At 55.5% G+C, this 17,409-nt stretch overlaps 2 protein-coding genes across 8 annotated transcripts in view; one reads left to right on the top strand and one right to left on the bottom strand.

Moving 5' to 3' along the window:
* Nucleotides 1-15,101, bottom strand: G6pd (glucose-6-phosphate dehydrogenase). Of its 3 annotated transcripts, none has more exons than XM_003462133.5 (13): nucleotides 14,961-15,101; nucleotides 14,243-14,370; nucleotides 7,010-7,047; nucleotides 6,824-6,932; nucleotides 6,198-6,415; nucleotides 5,203-5,361; nucleotides 4,956-5,081; nucleotides 4,685-4,778; nucleotides 4,407-4,593; nucleotides 4,086-4,321; nucleotides 3,934-4,010; nucleotides 3,761-3,853; nucleotides 1-3,642 (listed from the first exon to the last, which is right to left on the bottom strand). In XM_003462133.5, exons 2-13 carry the CDS (start codon nucleotides 14,360-14,362, stop codon nucleotides 3,552-3,554), a joined length of 1,548 nt encoding a protein of 515 aa, XP_003462181.2. In that variant the 5' UTR covers nucleotides 14,363-14,370; nucleotides 14,961-15,101; the 3' UTR covers nucleotides 1-3,551. The 3 variants fall into 3 exon arrangements, with proteins under 3 accessions (XP_003462181.2, XP_005000084.1, XP_023416223.1); XM_005000027.3 differs by having other exon boundaries at nucleotides 14,987-15,068; XM_023560455.2 differs by lacking the exon at nucleotides 14,961-15,101 and adding an exon at nucleotides 14,796-14,814.
* Ikbkg (inhibitor of nuclear factor kappa B kinase regulatory subunit gamma) overlaps nucleotides 11,308-17,409 on the top strand; it is a 16,712-nt gene continuing 10,610 nt past the window's right edge. For 3 of the 5 annotated variants that reach the window (XM_063246623.1, XM_005000024.3, XM_005000025.3), the window contains exon 1: nucleotides 15,558-15,901. The gene's annotated coding sequence lies outside the window, so the exon portion shown is untranslated. Of the gene's footprint in view, nucleotides 11,529-15,557; nucleotides 15,902-16,119; nucleotides 16,159-17,409 lie in introns of those variants that run through there. The other 2 variants (XM_063246622.1, XM_013141272.2) reach the window with 2 other exon arrangements.

Raw genomic sequence — 17,409 nt, forward strand, 5'->3', positions numbered from 1 at the left:
CAGCATAAAGGAGAGGTTTATTTGGCTCACAGTTTCAGAGGGTTAGTCCATGGTTGCTTGGCTCCAAGGAAGGACATCATGGGGAATGGGCCTAAGGGAGGAGAGCTGCCCACCCATGGCAACTAGGAAGCAGAGAGCACGAAGGGGCCAGGGACAGGAACACACCGTTTTTGGTCATAGCCCAGTGACCCTCCTCATCTGCCACCCCCAATAGCACACTCAACTGTGAACACCTCGGTGGGCGAATCCACTGATGACAATAGCACCCCGTGACAAGGTCACCCTCCAAAAGCCCCACCTCTGCACATGAGACTTTTGGCAGACATTCTAGATCCAAGATAACCTGACCTCAAACTTGTGATTCATCTCCTGCTTCAGCCTGCTGGAGTGCTGGGATTGTACAGGCATATACCACCACACCTGGATTTTTTTTTTTTTTTAATTTTGAGACAGGGTCTTGCTAATTTGCTAAATTATTCAGGCTGGGCTTAAACTTGGAATTCTCTTAACCTCAGCTCCCCAGAGTGCTGGGATTACAGGTGTGCGCCACCACACCCAGCTTGTTGTTTATTATTTCTAATTAGTGTATCATTCTCCCATTTCTGATGGAAGTTTGGTTCAGAGAAGAACATGTGTGAACAGTTATGTGTGCAGATGCGTTTCCGCTGTGCCTGGCAGTGTGCGCCTGGAGTGCAGCGGTGGCACCCTGGCCTCCCTCCCCACCCCAGGGAGGTGCTGTGGAGCAGACATGGCACTTGGTGCCCTCACTGGGACTTGTGGCTCTTACCTCACTTTGGAGGAAGGGACCTCTGGTGGGAGTTGCCACACTGTATCCAAATACAATGACCTAAAGTGCAAGTGACCTTCAAACAACTTTACTGGTCTCTCATTCTTCCCAGGGTCCCTGTGCTGCTATACAGCTGTGGCGGCATCTTGGGGTCTACTGAATGGGTCTGGTGTCTGTCTCAGTTCCAGTGTGATCTGTCTCTACTGGTGCTTCTGGAGTGTCATGTGGGAACCCACACCTGAGGTGACTGCTGACAGTCCTCAACTTCACCAGCTTGTTTCTGCTCCATACGTGGTACCAGCTGTCTTGACTTGGACTCTGTGGCAGTCATCTTCCTGTAGCTGGGACCCAACCCTTGACACCCACAACACACAGGGGACCAGTTTCATTGGGGTTCCTGCAGCTCCAAGACTGGGAGACCAAAAGGCCGGAGGCAGAGGGGGCAAGGAAGGAGTTGGGGCCCAGCCCCCAGACACATCAAAGCCTGGGATGTGAGGCCCAGCCTCCCAGGGAGCCCACTGGTTATGCATTCCACCCATGGGGCCAATCTGCTGAGGAGGGCGGTGCCCTAACACTGCCTCAGGAAGTTGCTACAGTGGATGCTTTGGGAGGGCGCCCTCCTTTCACAGCCCCTTGCCCTACTTGCTGTGTCCCCAGCGTGGGTCAAATCCACTCATCCAGAGGTGAGATGACACCTGGTTACCACATGCCTGTGCCTCTCTGGCAGAGCCCAAGTCGAAATTCAGTGTTCTTGTCTTAAGCTACAGAGTTGCACCAACTCAACAAGACCCTCCTCGCAGTCACCAGAGGCACCCAGGGGAGTGCGAGCTGTCCCCCATGCTCCTGGACTCCCCCTCTTGCTGCTGCTCTCCTAGGGCTGTCTGAAAAGTAGAGTACCCCCTCCCAGGGCGGGGCTGGCCCTCTTGTGCTCCCATCTTCCTCTTTCCCCCAGAGTTCAGGGTTCCTTCTGAGGACAGAACACCAATACAAGATGGCTTCTCCTGAGCAAGGCACCCGGGTAGTGTGGGGCACCCCCGGGACAGCTGTCTCCTTCCATCATCTTGTAGGGTGCCGTGTCCTTGTCCTTCACAGCTGCATTGTGGAGCAGGGCAGCACCCAACAGCTTCCTAGCTTGTGTAACAGGAAGGACCATGCCCACCCAAAAGTATGGTCTCTCATTTTGAAAACTCTTGCTGTGCTTCCCTTCATTTTACTCTAGGGTCCCCCTAGTTTGCCCCAGGCTGGCCTCCTGTCACCCTCCTCCTGCCTCAGCCTCCAGGAGCTCATTCATTCTCGATGGCTTTCTTTGGTAGGGACCTGGGCACAAGCCTCCAACTCCTTGGCATCCCCAGCTCCATGTTGTCATTCCAGCCTGGGGTGAGGGCAGCCGGGTTCTGTGGCAGGTTAAGGAGAGGCCTGGATGCATCAAAAAGCCCTAGCCGGGCGTGGTAGCGCACGCCTGTGATTCCAGCACTCACAAAGCTGAGGCAGGAAGATGGCAGGTTCAAGCCCAGCCTTGAAAATTTAGCAAGACCCTGTCTCAAAGGAAAAAAAAAAAAAAAAAAAAAAAAAAAAAAAAAAAGGAAACCTTGGACAGTGGGCTGCAGTCATGCGTACATGTAGTCCCAGCTACTGAGGTGAGCCAGGGGCACCAGTAGAGCCCCAAGACCTCACTTCAACCATGCACATGATGACGTGGCCAGCTCCGAGCTGGTGCCAACTTGCTGCCTGCTGCCAGATCCTGTGCCAGGAGCAGGCTGACCTCATGACTGTTTAGTTTGCTTGCTCCTAGACGGCCCACCCTCAGACCCTCGTCCTGTGAGCCTTGTGCCCCAGGCCTAGGCCACAAGCTCAGGGACCACGTCAGGGTTGTTGGCTCTAGACAGGGCCGGGAGGAGTCGTAGTGATCCTTGAGAGCACTCACAGGAGCCTTGAAATGTGACTGGGTGGAAGTGGTGTGTGCAGACAGCAAGTGCTTCCCGATGGAGACACATGCAGGTGGCCCTCCCTACCCTGACTCTGGCCCCCTCATGCACACATTGCCTTGAGTACCACGCTGGGGTGTTGTCAAGGCTGCCTAGGAAGGACCAGGGAGAGACAGGGCTACCCAGACGCAGAATGTCACTTCTGACTCCCTTTCCTCAGAATCTGTCACCTCTTTCTCCTCTGTAGACTGGCAGTGTCTCCTCAAGGGACTATGAAGGGCAGGGTTGTGGCTGTGCAAAGGCCAGCACAGGCAGTTGAAGGGGTGGCAGCTAACTCAACTATGACCTGTCCCTGTCTTTGAAGCTGGTCTCAGTGATGGACACCTGTGGGGTGGAACACACTGACAGGGTCACGGAACACTCAGGTGGTAACCCTGTGCCATGGGAGGGTGGTGGGTGACACAGGGAACAAGTGATAGTGGCAGGGAAGAAACAACGGAGGGACGTGGGGCTGTTTGAGGTTTAATGGTGGGCAGGGAGGTGGCGTCTTGGAGTGCAGTTGGTAGCCTGGCCAAGGTCCTCTCAGCTGGGGACTGGGAAAGTTGGGGGCTCCGCTCTGAGGAGCTTCCTGAAGCTCCTCCCCTGTCCCTAACTGGCTGGGCCATGCCCCCTCCTCCTTCCTCCTGGGGTGGAACAGGAGGGGGTGGTGGTGGAGTGGGAGGAATGTGGCTGTGGCTGGCGCAGTGGTGGCGGGTGAAGGGTGGGAGGGGGTGGCCAAGCCTGTGGTCCCAGAGTCCTCTCGACACTGGGAGGCTGAGGAGGAGTGCAGGCACCCGGGCTCAGAGCTTGTGGGGGTTCACCCACTTGTAGGTGCCCTCGTACTGGAAACCCACTCGCTTCATCAGCTCGTCTGCCTCAGGGGGACCTCGGCTGGAAACAGGACAGGTAGGGGGACATGAGAGTTGCCCACCCTAACCACCCCCACTCCTGCCCGCACCTGCTGTAGACATGGGGACCCCCATCTGGGACCCTGTTACTCTGCCCTCACCTGCCGTAGACATAGGGGATGGGCTGCAGTCTCTCCCGCTCAATCTGGTGCAGCAGCGGGGTGAAAATACGCCAAGCCTCCCGGAGTTCATCACTGAGGGGACAGAGATGTGTGGCCTTTGGGTATGGGAGCACACGGGGGCAACACCACCCTACGCCTGGCACCCCCATCACCTGCGCACGAAGTGCATCTGGCTCCCACAGAAGACATCCAGGATGAGGCGCTCGTAGGCGTCCGGGAGTTTCACGTCCTGTGGGGCCTCCGAGGAGTCAGTGACAGCTGTGTCCCCTGTACCCTGCCCCCCTTTGTGCACATGCATAACCACCTTGTATCTGTTGCCGTAGGTGAGGTCCAGCTCAGACTCCTCTGGGTTGAAGAACATGCCTGGCTTCTTGGTCATCATCTTGGTATACACAGCCTCGTTGGGTTGCACACGGATCACCAGCTCGTTGCGCTTGCACTGCTGGTGGAAAATGTCACCAGCCACATCTCGGAACTGCAACCGCACCTCAGCCTTGCGCTCATTCAGGGCTTTGCCACAGCGCAGGACGAAGGGGACCCCTAGGGAACAGGGTGACTTAAGGATGGGGCCAGCCCAAGTAGAATGCCCAGCCCTGTGATGCGAGGCCCCAGAAGGGTCACCTACCATCCCAACGTTCATTCTCCACGTAGAGGACGACAGCTGCAAAGGTGGCGGTATTAGACCCGCGTGGCACCGTGGGGTCATCCAGGTACCCTCTGGTGGCCTCACCCTCTCCACTGGGGTTGCCCACATACTGGCCCAGGACCATGTTGTTGGCCTGTGCCTCAGAGATGCACTTGAGCACCTTGACCTGGAGAAGCAGGAAAGGCAGGGAAAGTAAGTCCTGTGTGCTGAGGCAGGCTCTGGCTGGGGCCGTCCCAAGGCATGGTGCTCACACCCACCTTCTCATCTCGGACATCATCGGAGTCCGTGGAGGCAGGTTTCTCCATGGCCACCAGACACAGCATCTGCAGCAGGTGGTTCTGCATGACGTCCCTGGGGACAGAGGTGCCCAGCACTGCTCAGACACAGCCTGGGGGCAGGGGGTGGGACTCGTTGCCTGACTCCCAGTGTCTCTTGGGAGCCCTGGTACCACCCCCCCACTCAGCTATCACATTTGTACTCTCAGGCCAGGAGGCACCCCCAAATGGGGTGGGGAAGATGGGCTCTCACCGGATGATCCCGAACTCATCAAAGTAGCCCCCACGGCCCTCAGTGCCAAAGGGCTCCTTGAAGGTGAGGATCACACAGGCAATGTTGTCCCGGTTCCAGATGGGGCCAAAGATCCTGTTGGCAAACCTGTGGGATGGTAGGTGAGGATGGCACAGTCACAGCAAGTTCCCCAGGTGAAGCCTCCGTGGGCCCTGCCTGGGGCCTGGTTCCCTGCCACCCTGTCCCGGGTGTCCCTGACTGGTCTCACCGGAGCACCATGAGGTTTTGCACCATCTCCTTGCCCAGGTAGTGGTCGATGCGGTAGATCTGGTCCTCGCGGAACAGGGAGGAGATGTGGTTGGACAGCTGGTCCGAGCTCTGTAGGTCTCTTCCAAAGGGCTTCTCTACGATGATGCGGTTCCAGCCCCTGTTGGGAGCCACAACCGTCATTCTGGCGCCCACCCTGAGGACACTTCTGTGACCCTGCTCCCAGGACGTCTCGACACCCACCCATCTGCCAGTGTCCTCCATGCCACACTGGCCTTGTTCTCCTGCCCCACGCAGTCTCTAGGGGCAGGGGCGCATCCCAGTGGCTGGTGAGGACAGGGGAAGGGCCACTGAGGGCACAGCTCTCCAACAGGTTTCAACTCTTTTCAGGTGGGGGCTATCGGCTAGGCTGGGATTGAACTCCTGGCATAGCCTTGTGCTGTACCCCCACAGGTCTTAGAAGGACAAAAGGTCCTTTGCTTTGTCATCCTTCACAGGGCATCAGTGTGGCCCTGCCTTCAAAATCAGGGAGAATGCTGGGGTGGCAGCGCCCACATAGCAACACTATGGGCCCTCAGGGACTCTGAGGACGGATGCAGGAAACGTCAGAGAAAGAGCAAGAGACCTGCAGCCTTTCGTGGAGTAACACTGCCATCTTGAGGTGCTAGCAGGAAACTGCTTTTTTTGGGGGAAACTGCTGTTTAAACTTTTCCTTTTCTTTTTTGTTTGGGGACAGGATCTCCCTGTGACAATTCAGGACGGCCCCAAACTCATAGGCTGCACAGCTGGATGCAGGCACGTGAACCCCAATACATGGACAGCAGGCATTTGCAGGAAAGGCTGTATCACAGTCTTTCCTTTGTGGAGTGATATCACGCAGGGAACAAGGAGGGTACCCATGGTTCTAGCTCTGTGGGCAGCAGGGAGCTCCCATGCTCTCTGGCCTCCAGGCCTGTGGGTGGAACAGGCTGGCAGGGCGGGAGGGGACAGCCTTACGTAGGGCTCATGCAGGCCTCGTGGATGTGCTTGGTGACGGCCTCATAGACGGTAGGAGGCAAGGCCAGGTAGAAGAGGCGGTTGGCCTGCGGGCCCTGGGGCAGTGAGTCCATGTGGCTGCTGAGGCGCCTGTAGGAGGCCGGCTCATCGTATTGGCCAGAGACATAGGAGTTGCGAGCGAAGAACTCTTCCAGCTTGGGCCTCTCCTCTGGGGTGGCCTGGGACAGTGATGGACAGAGGGACAGAGTGACGCCAGCCCCTCTCTCCTACTGTGCTGGCAGCTTCAGATTATTATTGTTTTTTTGAGCCTCCTTTCGATGTCAGCTGTCCCAGTCGCCTGGGTCCTTGTGGGAGGGAGGCAGAGGTAGGCGGCACATACACCACGCCAACACACAGGAAGGACAGTCACCCTGTGACCTCTAGAGACCTGTAGCTCAAGACATGGCAGAGCTCATGGACATACAACTGGGGGAGAGTGCTGCCACACCAGGTGACAATTTTCTAGGAAGTTGCTGTCCCATGGTCTGAGAAGACGCCCACCCAAAGCCCCGCCACTGTTGCCTGTGATGGGGCACCCTGTGGCGACACTCCAGGACACCCCCTTTGGGATACTAGAAACCACTCACTTTGAAGAAAGGCTCGCTCTGCTCTCGGATGTCAGCCACCGTGAGGCGAGATCGAGCATAGCCCACCACGAACGTGTTCTCAGGCAGCAGGCCGTCCCGGAAGAGCCACCTGCAGGTGGCACATCTGGGGTCAAGCGGGGAGGGGACAGCGAGACCTGTCTCCGGTGGGGCTGAGGCCACACTTACCAGATGGTGGGGTAGATCTTCTTCTTGGCCAGGTCACCCTAGGGCAGAGGGACAGATGAGGTTGGAAGAGGCTGGGGTCATGACCTGGCTCAATCTCTACCCTACAAATCACCAGAGGAGCCCTGAAATCTGAGTCTGCCCTGGCTCCTTCCCTTGATCTGAAAGGTGAAAGTGTGTCTCATGTGCCCAAGAAAAACTTGCAAGTTCAATTCTTCAAAACCCAATAATCTGGGCATGGAAGAATACACCTATCATCCCAGTACTCCAAAGGCTGAGGCAGGAGGATTGCTGCAAGATTGAAGCCAGCCTGGGGCACACAGCACGACCCTGTCTCAAAGAGCCAAAAGACCTAAGTGACAATGAGGGTGCCACACATCAAAGCTGGTGCCTCATGGCTGCGAGTCACACAAGCGTAAAAAGTGGCTTGAAAGCAATGAGCTACATTTAGCTTACAGGGTCAGAAAAAGAACGGCAGATTATTATTGTTTTTTTGAGCCAGCGTCTCACTATGTAGTTTAGGCTGGCCTTGAACTCTTGGAAATCCTCCTACCTCAGCCTCCCAAGTGCTGGGATGACAGGTGTACAACTCCACACCTGGCTTCTTTATTTTTTGACATACTGGAGTTTAAGCCCATGATGGTGCTCTATCACTGAGCTACAACCTTAACTTTTTTATTTTGTATTTTTAGATAGGGCTAAGTTGTCCAGGCTGGGCTTGAATTTGGTATCCTCCTGCCTCAGCTTCCTAGAATGCTGGGATCACAGGTGTGTGCTACCACACCTAGCTCAGAAGAGAGTTTTCTGAACAAATCTACTCTGTGGCTGATAACTAAGATGAGACAAATTTCTAGAACTATTCAATCTACCAAAAGGGCAGCCACTGGCAGGGGTTCTAATCCAGAGGAGGGGAAGCTGCAGGTGGGATGAAGAGGGGCACTGCTGGGTCCACTTTCTGTCCCCAATGAGAAGGCACACAGGTACAATCGTTGGCCCCTCACGCGAGCACACACATGCAGAGGCAAAGCCCTCAGTTAACACCACGCATCACAAGCACATCAGTCTCGTCTGGGGAACGGGTGGTGCCCTGTTAAGAAGCCAGTGTCAGTCCTGGGCATCACCACTCACCTCCTCAAGAGATTAAAGGAAAACAGATCAAAGGAAAACAGATCAAAGGGAAACGTCTTTGCCTACTCCTAGTTATTGGCTTCTAGAATCTAGCAGCCTGGGCCAGCATGGGGGTACATGCTTATAATTGCAGCACTTGGGATGCTGAAGGAAGAGGATCGCTATGAGTTTGAGGCAATCCTAGGCTACACACTCAGTTCAAGGCTGGCCTGGATGCTGTCTCAAAAAAAAAAAAAAAATCTAGCAATCTTTCTGAACTCAACAGATGTAGATAAAGAATTTTAAAAGATTTATCTTTTCATGATAAAAACTCTTATCAAAGCAGGAACAAAAAAGGAATTTCCTTAACGTGAAATAGTGGATTTCTGGAATAAGCCTATAACACCCCACAGCTTGGGAGGGTGTTGTATTCACTTCCTGTAGAAGATCAGGAACTCTAAAGCAACCTCTGCTGTTGGCTCTACCGGCAGGGAGGGTCTGGAGATGAGTTTGTCTAAACAAAACATCTCAGGTTGTTCTATGGCTAAATGATCAGAATGAATGACTTTAATAAGGGGGTTAAATTAAAAAATGCATAGGGGTAGGCAAAGACTTTTTGGACACAGCAAGAACTACAGACACTGATAAACGAAGACCAAGTGAAGCTAAGGAAGCTGCTCATCAAGGCACTATTAGGCGAGCGGAGGCGCGGAGTACAGGCGCTGCATGCTTAAGGCCTCCGACCCCCAGCACCACAAACCAGGAAGCCCAGCCCGAGTGTCCACCTGTGTTCACGACACACACGCGGCTCCTACAACCAAGGAGAAAATGGCCCAGTTAACCATGGCCACACACTGCGCAGGATGAGAGAGTAATGCCTGTGACACATAGGACTAAGAGTCTGTAACACGTGAGGCAGCCCCTCAATGACCCTGTGCGGAGCCCACAGCCTGCCTAGCCAGGGCGATCCTGTGACTGCAACCCACCCGGATACCCGCACATGTGTGTTTGGAGCAGCCTTCCTTCTAAACAGCCCTGGACCGGAAACAACTCCAATGCTCACGTTGAGTCAATGGGATGCAACTAGGTGACAGGAATGACAGTGATGGATTCCGGCACATGGAGGGGGATCTCAGACCGCCATGCTGAACCAAAGAACCCAAACACAACAGGCAAAATACCCATGAGTGCACTTAAAAGTTCTGCAGTAGGCAACATTAGTTCATTATTATTATTGTTGTTTTTATTTTGAGACAGGTTGACTTTGAACATGAGGCGATACTCCTGCCTCAGTCTCCTGACCCTAACCTACTGACACAAATGTATTGTGATGGAAATTAGATTAGTAGTTTACTGGAGCAGGCGGTGGACTGGCTGGGAAAGGACACCCAAGAACTTTCTGGGGTGATGAAAATACTGTATCATCAATTGTACTGTTACTATCTGAGGACAATATTGCTGGTATGTGCCAAAAATAGATGGTTAAAAAAAATAACCCAGGCGTGCTGGCACACACCCGTAATACTAGCACTTGGGGCACTGAGGCAGGGGGATCACATTGAGTTTGAGGCCAGCCTGAACCATACAGTGAAACTCTGCCTCAATAAAAACCAAACCAAACCAAACCAAACCCAACAACAGAACACCCCAAAACAAAAACAGTAGTCAGGGAGGGAGAAGAGGTTAGAAATTACCCTTGGGAGCTAGATGTGGTAGTGAGAGCCTGTGATCCCAGTATTCTGGGAGGCTGAGGCAGGAGGAATCCAAGTTCTAGACCAATCTCAGCAATTTAGCAACTTAGACCCTCCCTGCCACAAAATAAAACAAGGGCTGGGGTTGTAGCTCAGAGTAGAGGCCCTGTGCTCAATCTCCAAGATGGCAAAATAAAAGATAAACCAAACTCCAAAGCCTTGGGGAGACAGCAACCTAAGAAGCAACCTGTGGGGTACAGGTAGCCTCTGGGAAGCTGCCATAGGTAGGCCCAGCTTGTGCAGTCACCGAACTGTCCCCTCGGCCGTATTCTTTTCCATTTCATTCCATGAATGAGTGGACACAAGGCAACCACTACATACTTGCTAGCAACAAACAGCAAGAGAGACAGAGCCCTGAGCCGTGAATGTAGGAGATGCTTGCCATGTTGGACTCTGCTGGAGGCAGCTTTGTAGAGTCTGCTCATGGCAGAGACATCAGGAAGCCTCGCAGGGCCTCTCCTCCCAGAGCTTTCATCTCAGACCCTATCATTGAAACTGGGGGTGGGGGTGGGGGAAGCCAGGTGTGGGAATCCAAGTTGCCCATCCAGAAAAGCCTGCTCCATGGCTGGGCATGGTGGCACACACCTGTCATCTCAGCATTCAGGAGGCAGGGGGCAGGAGGATGACCACAAGTTTGAGTGCAGCCTGTGCTAGAGTTACTTGAAGTTTAAGGGCTGCTGGGCCTATGTAGTGAGACCTTCTCAAACCCCTGCCCCAAAAGAAACCTCACAAAGACAAAGTGAGCCCCAGTAGCTAGGGAGCTGAATACAATACACAAAGGTGCCTCACAGAGAGCAGCCCCACAGACATCTCTGACTGCCTCTCCTGGACAGCGGCCTGGGGTGGTCTGGCCTCTGTGCAAAGGTGAGAAGGCTAGGGCAGCCTCTTTCTGGGAACATTTTTGACCTGGAGGCTGTGGAACAAGAACCACACCACTGGAGGTCATTGGCACTGCCTACCGGCTCCATAAAGCCCTCGGGCAATCTCCAGGGCGAGTTGGGCTGCCTGTGTTGACATGGGGGCCCAACTGCATTATCTCCACCTGGGCCTGCCAACTGCTCATGGCTGATGCCCCGATCCTGATGTGGGTTCCCATCGTAACTGTCACCTTCCACGGGAACTTTGGGGAGTCAGGGCTAAATGGTCTTCCTGTCACCCCAGGCTATGGTGACTATCTTCAAAATGAAATGCCACCTGCTGGACTCTGCCTGCCTTACCCATGTTCACACCTACGACTCCCCACGCGCCATTCACTGTGGCTACCCTGGCAGCCTCTGCTGTTCCTGTCCCTTCCCTTGTCCTATGGCCTTTCTAGAGGGGCCCCTCCTGGGCTTTCTGCTGTGAGCGCTTGGGCCGCCTTCTCTGGCAGGCTGGCTGGGGGCCAGGCCCCAAGAGCCCACAGCCTTCCATGGGCCGGGTTTGCTTCCGGTCAAATTCCAGCAGGTTGTGAGGAGTCAGATGGACTCCAAGCAGCGCGGCGTGTTGGTGGCAGGGGACCATCTGCTGAGTCACGGTTGCCCTGCACCCCAAGCTGTTTCCCTTGCTGCTCCCTTTGGAATTAACTAGAGCCAGAACCTGCTCACCTTGTTTCAGCTCAGGCCCTGCGGAGCAAGAGCGAGTGAAAAGCAGTTTGCTGGTCTCCAGTCACCCGAGGGACAGGCGAGGTAGGATTAAGGACAGTGGAGGTGGAATGGCCCTGTCCTCTCCTCAGGCAAGACTGACACCTTCTGGGGCAAGAAATGCAGGGGGGGGATGCAAGGGGGAGGGGGATTAGGGCAGCAACAGCAAAGGCAGCAGTGGCCTCTGCCTGAGGACACACAGGACTTCACGGGGGGGGGGGGGTGGCGGGACAAGATTCCCAGTCCTTTGTGGTGGTGGGAGAGTCTTAGAGTGGGGGCTTGTATGGGTGGCCACCCTGAGCCCAAAACTTGCTGGGATCAAGAAGTCACCCCCAGCTGGAGCCCTGGGATTTGGCTGAAACAAGCTGGCTCCTGGCCACCAAGGCGAGAGAACCAGGGGGCTGCCCAGTTCGGCTGAAAAACTAAGGAGAGGACCTCCCTCCTCCACCCTGAGGCTGAGTCACCAGGCCTCTGGAGGAGTGCCAATGTCATCATGACACAGCGGGAACCACATTGCTCACAAATGTCCCAGGTGGGTCCTGGGTGCCTACCAGGCCCGTAGTCACCATGGGCCAGGTGAAGAAACTAAGGGTGGACAGCCATGTGGATCCCAGCCTTGCCGTCAGCACATGGGGGAACCTGGTAGCCCCAGTTCCAGTGCTGTCAGGTGGGCAGGATGCCCTCGAAGGCCTGAGGGACAGCTGGAGAAGGGGGAGTGGCTCAGCTGGGGCTCACTGAGAGATTCCAAGTCACTCTCTGGAATCCTCTTGGCTGAGAAGCTTGGAAGGGGAAGCAGGCCAGGGAGGGAGGGGCAGATGGTGGCCTGCTTGCTTTGGGCTGTCTTGCTGGCCTGGGCATGGGTCGTGGCTCACCAGCCATTGGCCTCCTTTTATTTTTCTGGGTCACAATGAGCTTGTCATGACTTAGGGCGACTTAGGGCTTTAGAGGCTTGCTCTTCTTCTCACCTGGGTTGCCCTCTCCTCCATTACCCGAAGGCTTAGCTCTTCTGGCCCTGCCTGTGGGACCTATGTGTAGTGTGGGTTAGGGATATAAGGGCCCACCTGTGACTTCTGTATATGTATTCCTCTATGGGACACCTTGGTGTCTGGCCCTTTATAGTTCACAGGCCGAGTGTGCAAAGCAGGGACTGGGGCTGTGTCCCGAAGGGGCACCTGATTGCTGTGTGCTGAATGAATGAATAATTGGAGAATCTGCTGGCTTCCCAGAGCTGTTGGCCCCTGCCAACACCCGCTGGCACAAGGACAGGCCTGTGAGTGGGAGCTGCCCACTGTCCTGGGGGACACAATGAGGCTCTTCACAGAGGCTTCACTCTGCCCTGAAGCTGGAGCAGCACTTCCCATTTCTGCTCTGGCTGCTCTGCTCCTCAAAGCAGAGAGGAGAGCAGAGGAAAGGGAACCCGGCAGATTGCAGTGAAACCAGTTGCCCAAGCCCAACCCCAACCTCTGCTGTGATAACGAAGTTGGCCCCAGGGCGCTTATTTCAAAAGCCTTCCTTTCTGGGTTGTTGCAAATAAGCTCAATGCTCTCAGTGAGGGCTCAGGGCCTGGAGTTGCAACCCAGCCCATGATTGGGTCACCCTTAGCAATGCTCAGGCCAGCGTGGGGTGGGGACTGGAAGGGTAGAAAATTTGGCCAGGGTTCCAATCTCTCCCTCTCCTTGGACTGAGGGCCAAATACTCAAGAGTCCTAGGTGTTCAGCTAGTGGCTGACACTATGTGATCCACTTGGCTGCCTGCTCTGGGTCTTAATGGCATGGGCGGGAGGACAGTGTCCATGATGAGCCCCTCACCTTTCCCAGGCCAGGCTCCTCCCACCTGCCTCCTCATTCGTTTCCCCAGCTCTGACAAAAAATATGGAGGTCGCAGAGAGCAGCTGTGGCAAAGGAGGTGGCATACTTCATATGAACAGAGAACTCTGGAATTATTCCAGTACGGTGGGGCCTACAACATGCCAGACAGGTGCTAAGCTACTGCCTAGCCTGGTAAGAGCCACATGGTATCTGGGTAAGGTGGCCCCACCTGTAACCCTAGCTACTAGACAGGCTGAAGCAGGAGGGTTGCAAGTCCAAAGCCAGTTTGGACTACACAGCAAGAACTTGTCTCAAAACAAATGGTAAAACTGGTAACACGGTGGTCAGCAGATCCTTGTGCACAACAAGGTTAAAACAACCAACCAAAACTCCTTCCAATGTCTGGCTCTGCATAGATGTTGCTGCAGGATGGCATAAGAGGGACCATGCCCTAGCTTAAGGGCAAGGCTGGACCTTGGCCAGCCCTGCCATGTACCCTCAATATGCCACCCCTCTGACTTGGCTTCTACTCTTTGGCCTTTTCGATTGGAGCAAACCAGCAGTTGTGCCAGGACGGCACACAGGCCTAACTTCTCAGTGGGTCTGGAAACGGTGGTCAAGAGGAGGTGACTGAGGGAAGGCCTGACATCCAGGCCCAGGAGACTTGCGCAGTAGAGGGGCAGACAGAACCTCAGACCCAGCTGCTGGTGCCCACTGTGTAACTATGGTCAAGTAACAGACACGTGTGGCAACAACCCTGAGCCGGCAGCATCCTGCTTGCACCTGTTTTCCTCATGGAGGAGGAGGGAGTGCAAGGAGCCAAAGCTGCACCTCCTGGAAGTTGTGGGACTCCAGGTAGCTTGCTTGGTTGTGAAAGCTGAGGCAAGGAATGGGCAGGGCCCCAGGCCCTTTACTGTGATTTTTCCGGATCTGAGGCTTGGGGAGACTCACCGACGCGCCCATAATGATGAAGATGTGGGTGTCGGCCTGGTGGAAGGCATCGCCCTGGTACAGCTCTTCCCGCAGGATCCCGCACACCTGGGTCCTGCTCAGTGCCACCTGCTCTGCCATGGTGCTGTCTGGCGAGAGAAAAACTGGTTGACAAGGCAGGAGGATAGAAGGCCACCAGCAAGTGGGCCTTGATCTCCAGGGGTCCTGTGGGCCCTCACCAGCTGGCTGCTGCGACCCAAAGGCCTGGCAATGAGCAGGGTCAGGAGGGACTTGGGGCACAGCCTGTCGCTGCGGTTCGCTGGGCTTCCTCCCTCCTCCTCCCGGGCTGCCTCCTTTGGGGGCGTGCGAACAGATCTCTGGCAGGGCAACAATTCTGGGCAACAGCAGAGCACTCTGCCAGGCCACCCCACTACATGCCCGGGGCCACACCCTCCGGACGCTGCCCCAAACTTCACGCCGGGCCAGAGCGCATCAGATTATGCAGATGATGGAGCTTGGGTCCAATACTGCCCTAGAAGACTCCGGCCTGCCTCTCCCCTCTTCAGGGTCTCACCCTCCCGCGCCCCGAGGGGGCGGTGCGCGACACAAAGGGGTCCACCTCGACTCTCCCCACTCGACGCCGCTTTCAAACGCGGTAAACCGCACGGAACAAGGGGCGCGCGGCGTAGAGGCTGGCAGCGCGTCCCTCCGCCGACGCTGTGCCTGCCCGTCCGTTTACCTGCGCCGCGCAGCCGCCGCCGCCGCCTCCACCGTTGCCCGCCCGCTGGCCACGCTCGAAGCCCGGCAGTGCACGGCCGTTTCCGGGGGCTGCGCCCCGCCAGCCCATTTAACAGGCGGGGGCGGGCGCCGAGGCTGATCTGACTGGCCTCAGGCGAGGCGCGCGGGGGCGGGGCCTGAGGCGAGGAGCGAGGGCGGGTCTCCGCGGTTCCTCCTGAGCGCGCGGGCTGGGGGAGAGGGCAGGTGCACGCGCATCCCCAGGCGGCCTCGTGCGCGAGCTGTCACTCCCCTCAGGCACCTGCGTAGGCGGCCGCGCCACTCCACGTACGCTCTGCCCGCTTCTCCTCGCGGGCACGCGTACGGCTCCGTGAGGCCCCCCCCTCCCCAGGCGTCGCCGCGGCCAGCAGGGCCTCACACTGCAGCCTGTTTTTCCCGGTCGCCCCTTGGTGGTCCTCGCTCTCGCGGGATGCTCCACTTCCGCCGGCGGCGTGACCACGCCTCTCCTAGCGTTCCCTTCGGTTTGTGGGTGGGGCTTCCTGAGTTTTGTCCTGGCTCTCAAGGCTAGGGCGAGCATCCTGTGGGGGGGTAGGTGTGGCCGCTCCACAGGCTAGGGGCTGTGTAGGCGGCGACGCCCTGGAAAGCAGAGGGTGTTTATCACTGGACAGCGCCCTGTGGACTAGCCGAGGCCGGCGAGCTCCCGCTCTCTTCAGAGCAGGACGCAGCTTTGCGGTCCTCGCACCTCGGCAGCCTCTGCTATTCCTGGGGTCGCGGCTTGTATGTTTTACTTCCGGATCCCACAGCTACGACACAGGAAGCCGGAAGCGGGGGTTTCCAGGGTTGAGAAGGGAAGGGCGACTGCTGAACCCGGCAGCTCCGCGCCCCTAGGAGGGCTCGCAGCCCGCCGCTCCTGCCCTCCATATTTCTGACCGACTCTGCTGACAGGTGTGGTGTCCTGCTTGTCTCCCAAGACGCCTCCGGCTCCAGGCTCCCCCTCCTGCTTGGGCCCCCGCGTCCCTCCCTGCGGTGTTCTTCTGGAGCATCGGCCCAGGGGCTAGGGTGTGGCTGGGTGGCCGAGAGCTTGTCTGGAGCATTGATCGGGAGGATTCCCGACCCAGTTTGCTTGGGCGGCGAGTGGACTAATTGTGCTCCTCCTGTTGCAGTTGCCGCTGCTGCCGCCGCCGTTGCCTCGGGGTCAGCTTGTACGTACCCCTAGGGGCTTTTCCACTGCAGACACATTCTCCGTTCTCGCGCTTCAGTTAACTCTCTTCGCAGAACGGTTGATAGCTACTTGTCCCCCCCAGGCCATTTTTACTACCCGAGAATGAATGGGCCGCCCAGGGTATTCTAGGAGCTGCAAGGAGCGCTTAGAGCTGGAACTGAGAGCGCGAGGGCCGAGTAGTCGAAAGGAATGGGAGAACAGATGATGCGGGGCCTCAAGCGCTGTGGGAACGTGAGAGCAGTGAAGGGGTTACCGCGTAGACAGATTTTACTGGCCCTGGGGGCCGGAGACCGTAGACTAGGGGCAAAGATTAGAAACAAGGTGATCTGTTAGGAAGTGATTGCAATAATACAAGTGATATTATTAATCTGACATTTTATTCTTGAAGAATTAAAAATGTACACAAGTAGGAAGGTCTGTAAATCCCATTGCCCATCTCTTAGCTTTCAGTAGTTATTGGCTTGTGGCTAGTTTTGTTTAATTTATACTCCTCAGAGTCCTCTCCCGTTGTTTTCAATAATAGCTCTTTAGGGATATAACTTCCATTCCACACTGTTTCCCTGTTTAGAGTGTACATATGACTTTTGTACATTGACAAAGGTGTTCAGCCATCACCTAATTCCAAAACATTTTCATCACTCTCAAAAGACACTGTATTTTTAGGTATCACCCCCCCCCCACTCACCGCATTGCCCTAAGTAGCCTCCACATTACTTCGTGCCCCTATGGATTTGCCTATTGTGGACATTTCTTTCTTTCTTTCTTCTTGGTGCTGGGGATCGAACTCACGACCTCATAGTTGCCAAGTAGGCACTTATGCTGCTGAGCTAAATCCCCACCCCTGTGGACATTTCTTATAAATGAAATTGTACAACATGTGGCCTTTTGTGAATTGTTTTTCTTAGTGCAGTGTTTGAAAGTTTGGTTTGTGCTGTAGTATGTGGTTGTGCTTGACTACGAGTTGGTGACATTCAGGTTTTTTCCTCTTTGGCTGCTCTGAGTAATGCTCCTGTGAGCATTCATATCACATTTCCCTCTTTATTTTGAAGTGAGTTTCAAATAACATGTTTAAGTATTTTAGTATGTGTCTTTATTAGAGTAGATTTTAAGCATTGTGACCACAGGACTGTGTAGGTGCCTACAGTAGTTAATGTAGAATTTCCTGATGCATTGTATGTGTGCTGGGATAGGGGGGTAGAGACCCTTTTTTTTCCCCCCAGCTGCTGGTGGT

Source organism: Cavia porcellus, unplaced genomic scaffold (genome assembly GCF_034190915.1).
Source record: "Cavia porcellus strain 051 isolate PalLab524CR breed Dunkin Hartley unplaced genomic scaffold, mCavPor4.1 scaffold_3, whole genome shotgun sequence".
NCBI classification, from domain to species: Eukaryota; Metazoa; Chordata; class Mammalia; order Rodentia; family Caviidae; genus Cavia; species Cavia porcellus.

Excerpts from the sequence above, each read along its gene's own strand:
- G6pd (XM_005000027.3), bottom strand. The coding sequence starts at position 15,068 with ATGGGCTGGCGGGGCGCAGCCCCCGGAAACGGCCGTGCACTGCCGGGC. Across the intron at positions 6,416-6,823 it reads AGAGCGAGCCTTTCTTCAAA|GCCACCCCAGAGGAGAGGCC; the intron begins GTGAGTGGTTTC and ends TCACTGTCCCAG. Across the intron at positions 5,082-5,202 it reads CAAAACCTCATGGTGCTCCG|GTTTGCCAACAGGATCTTTG; the intron begins GTGAGACCAGTC and ends ACCATCCCACAG.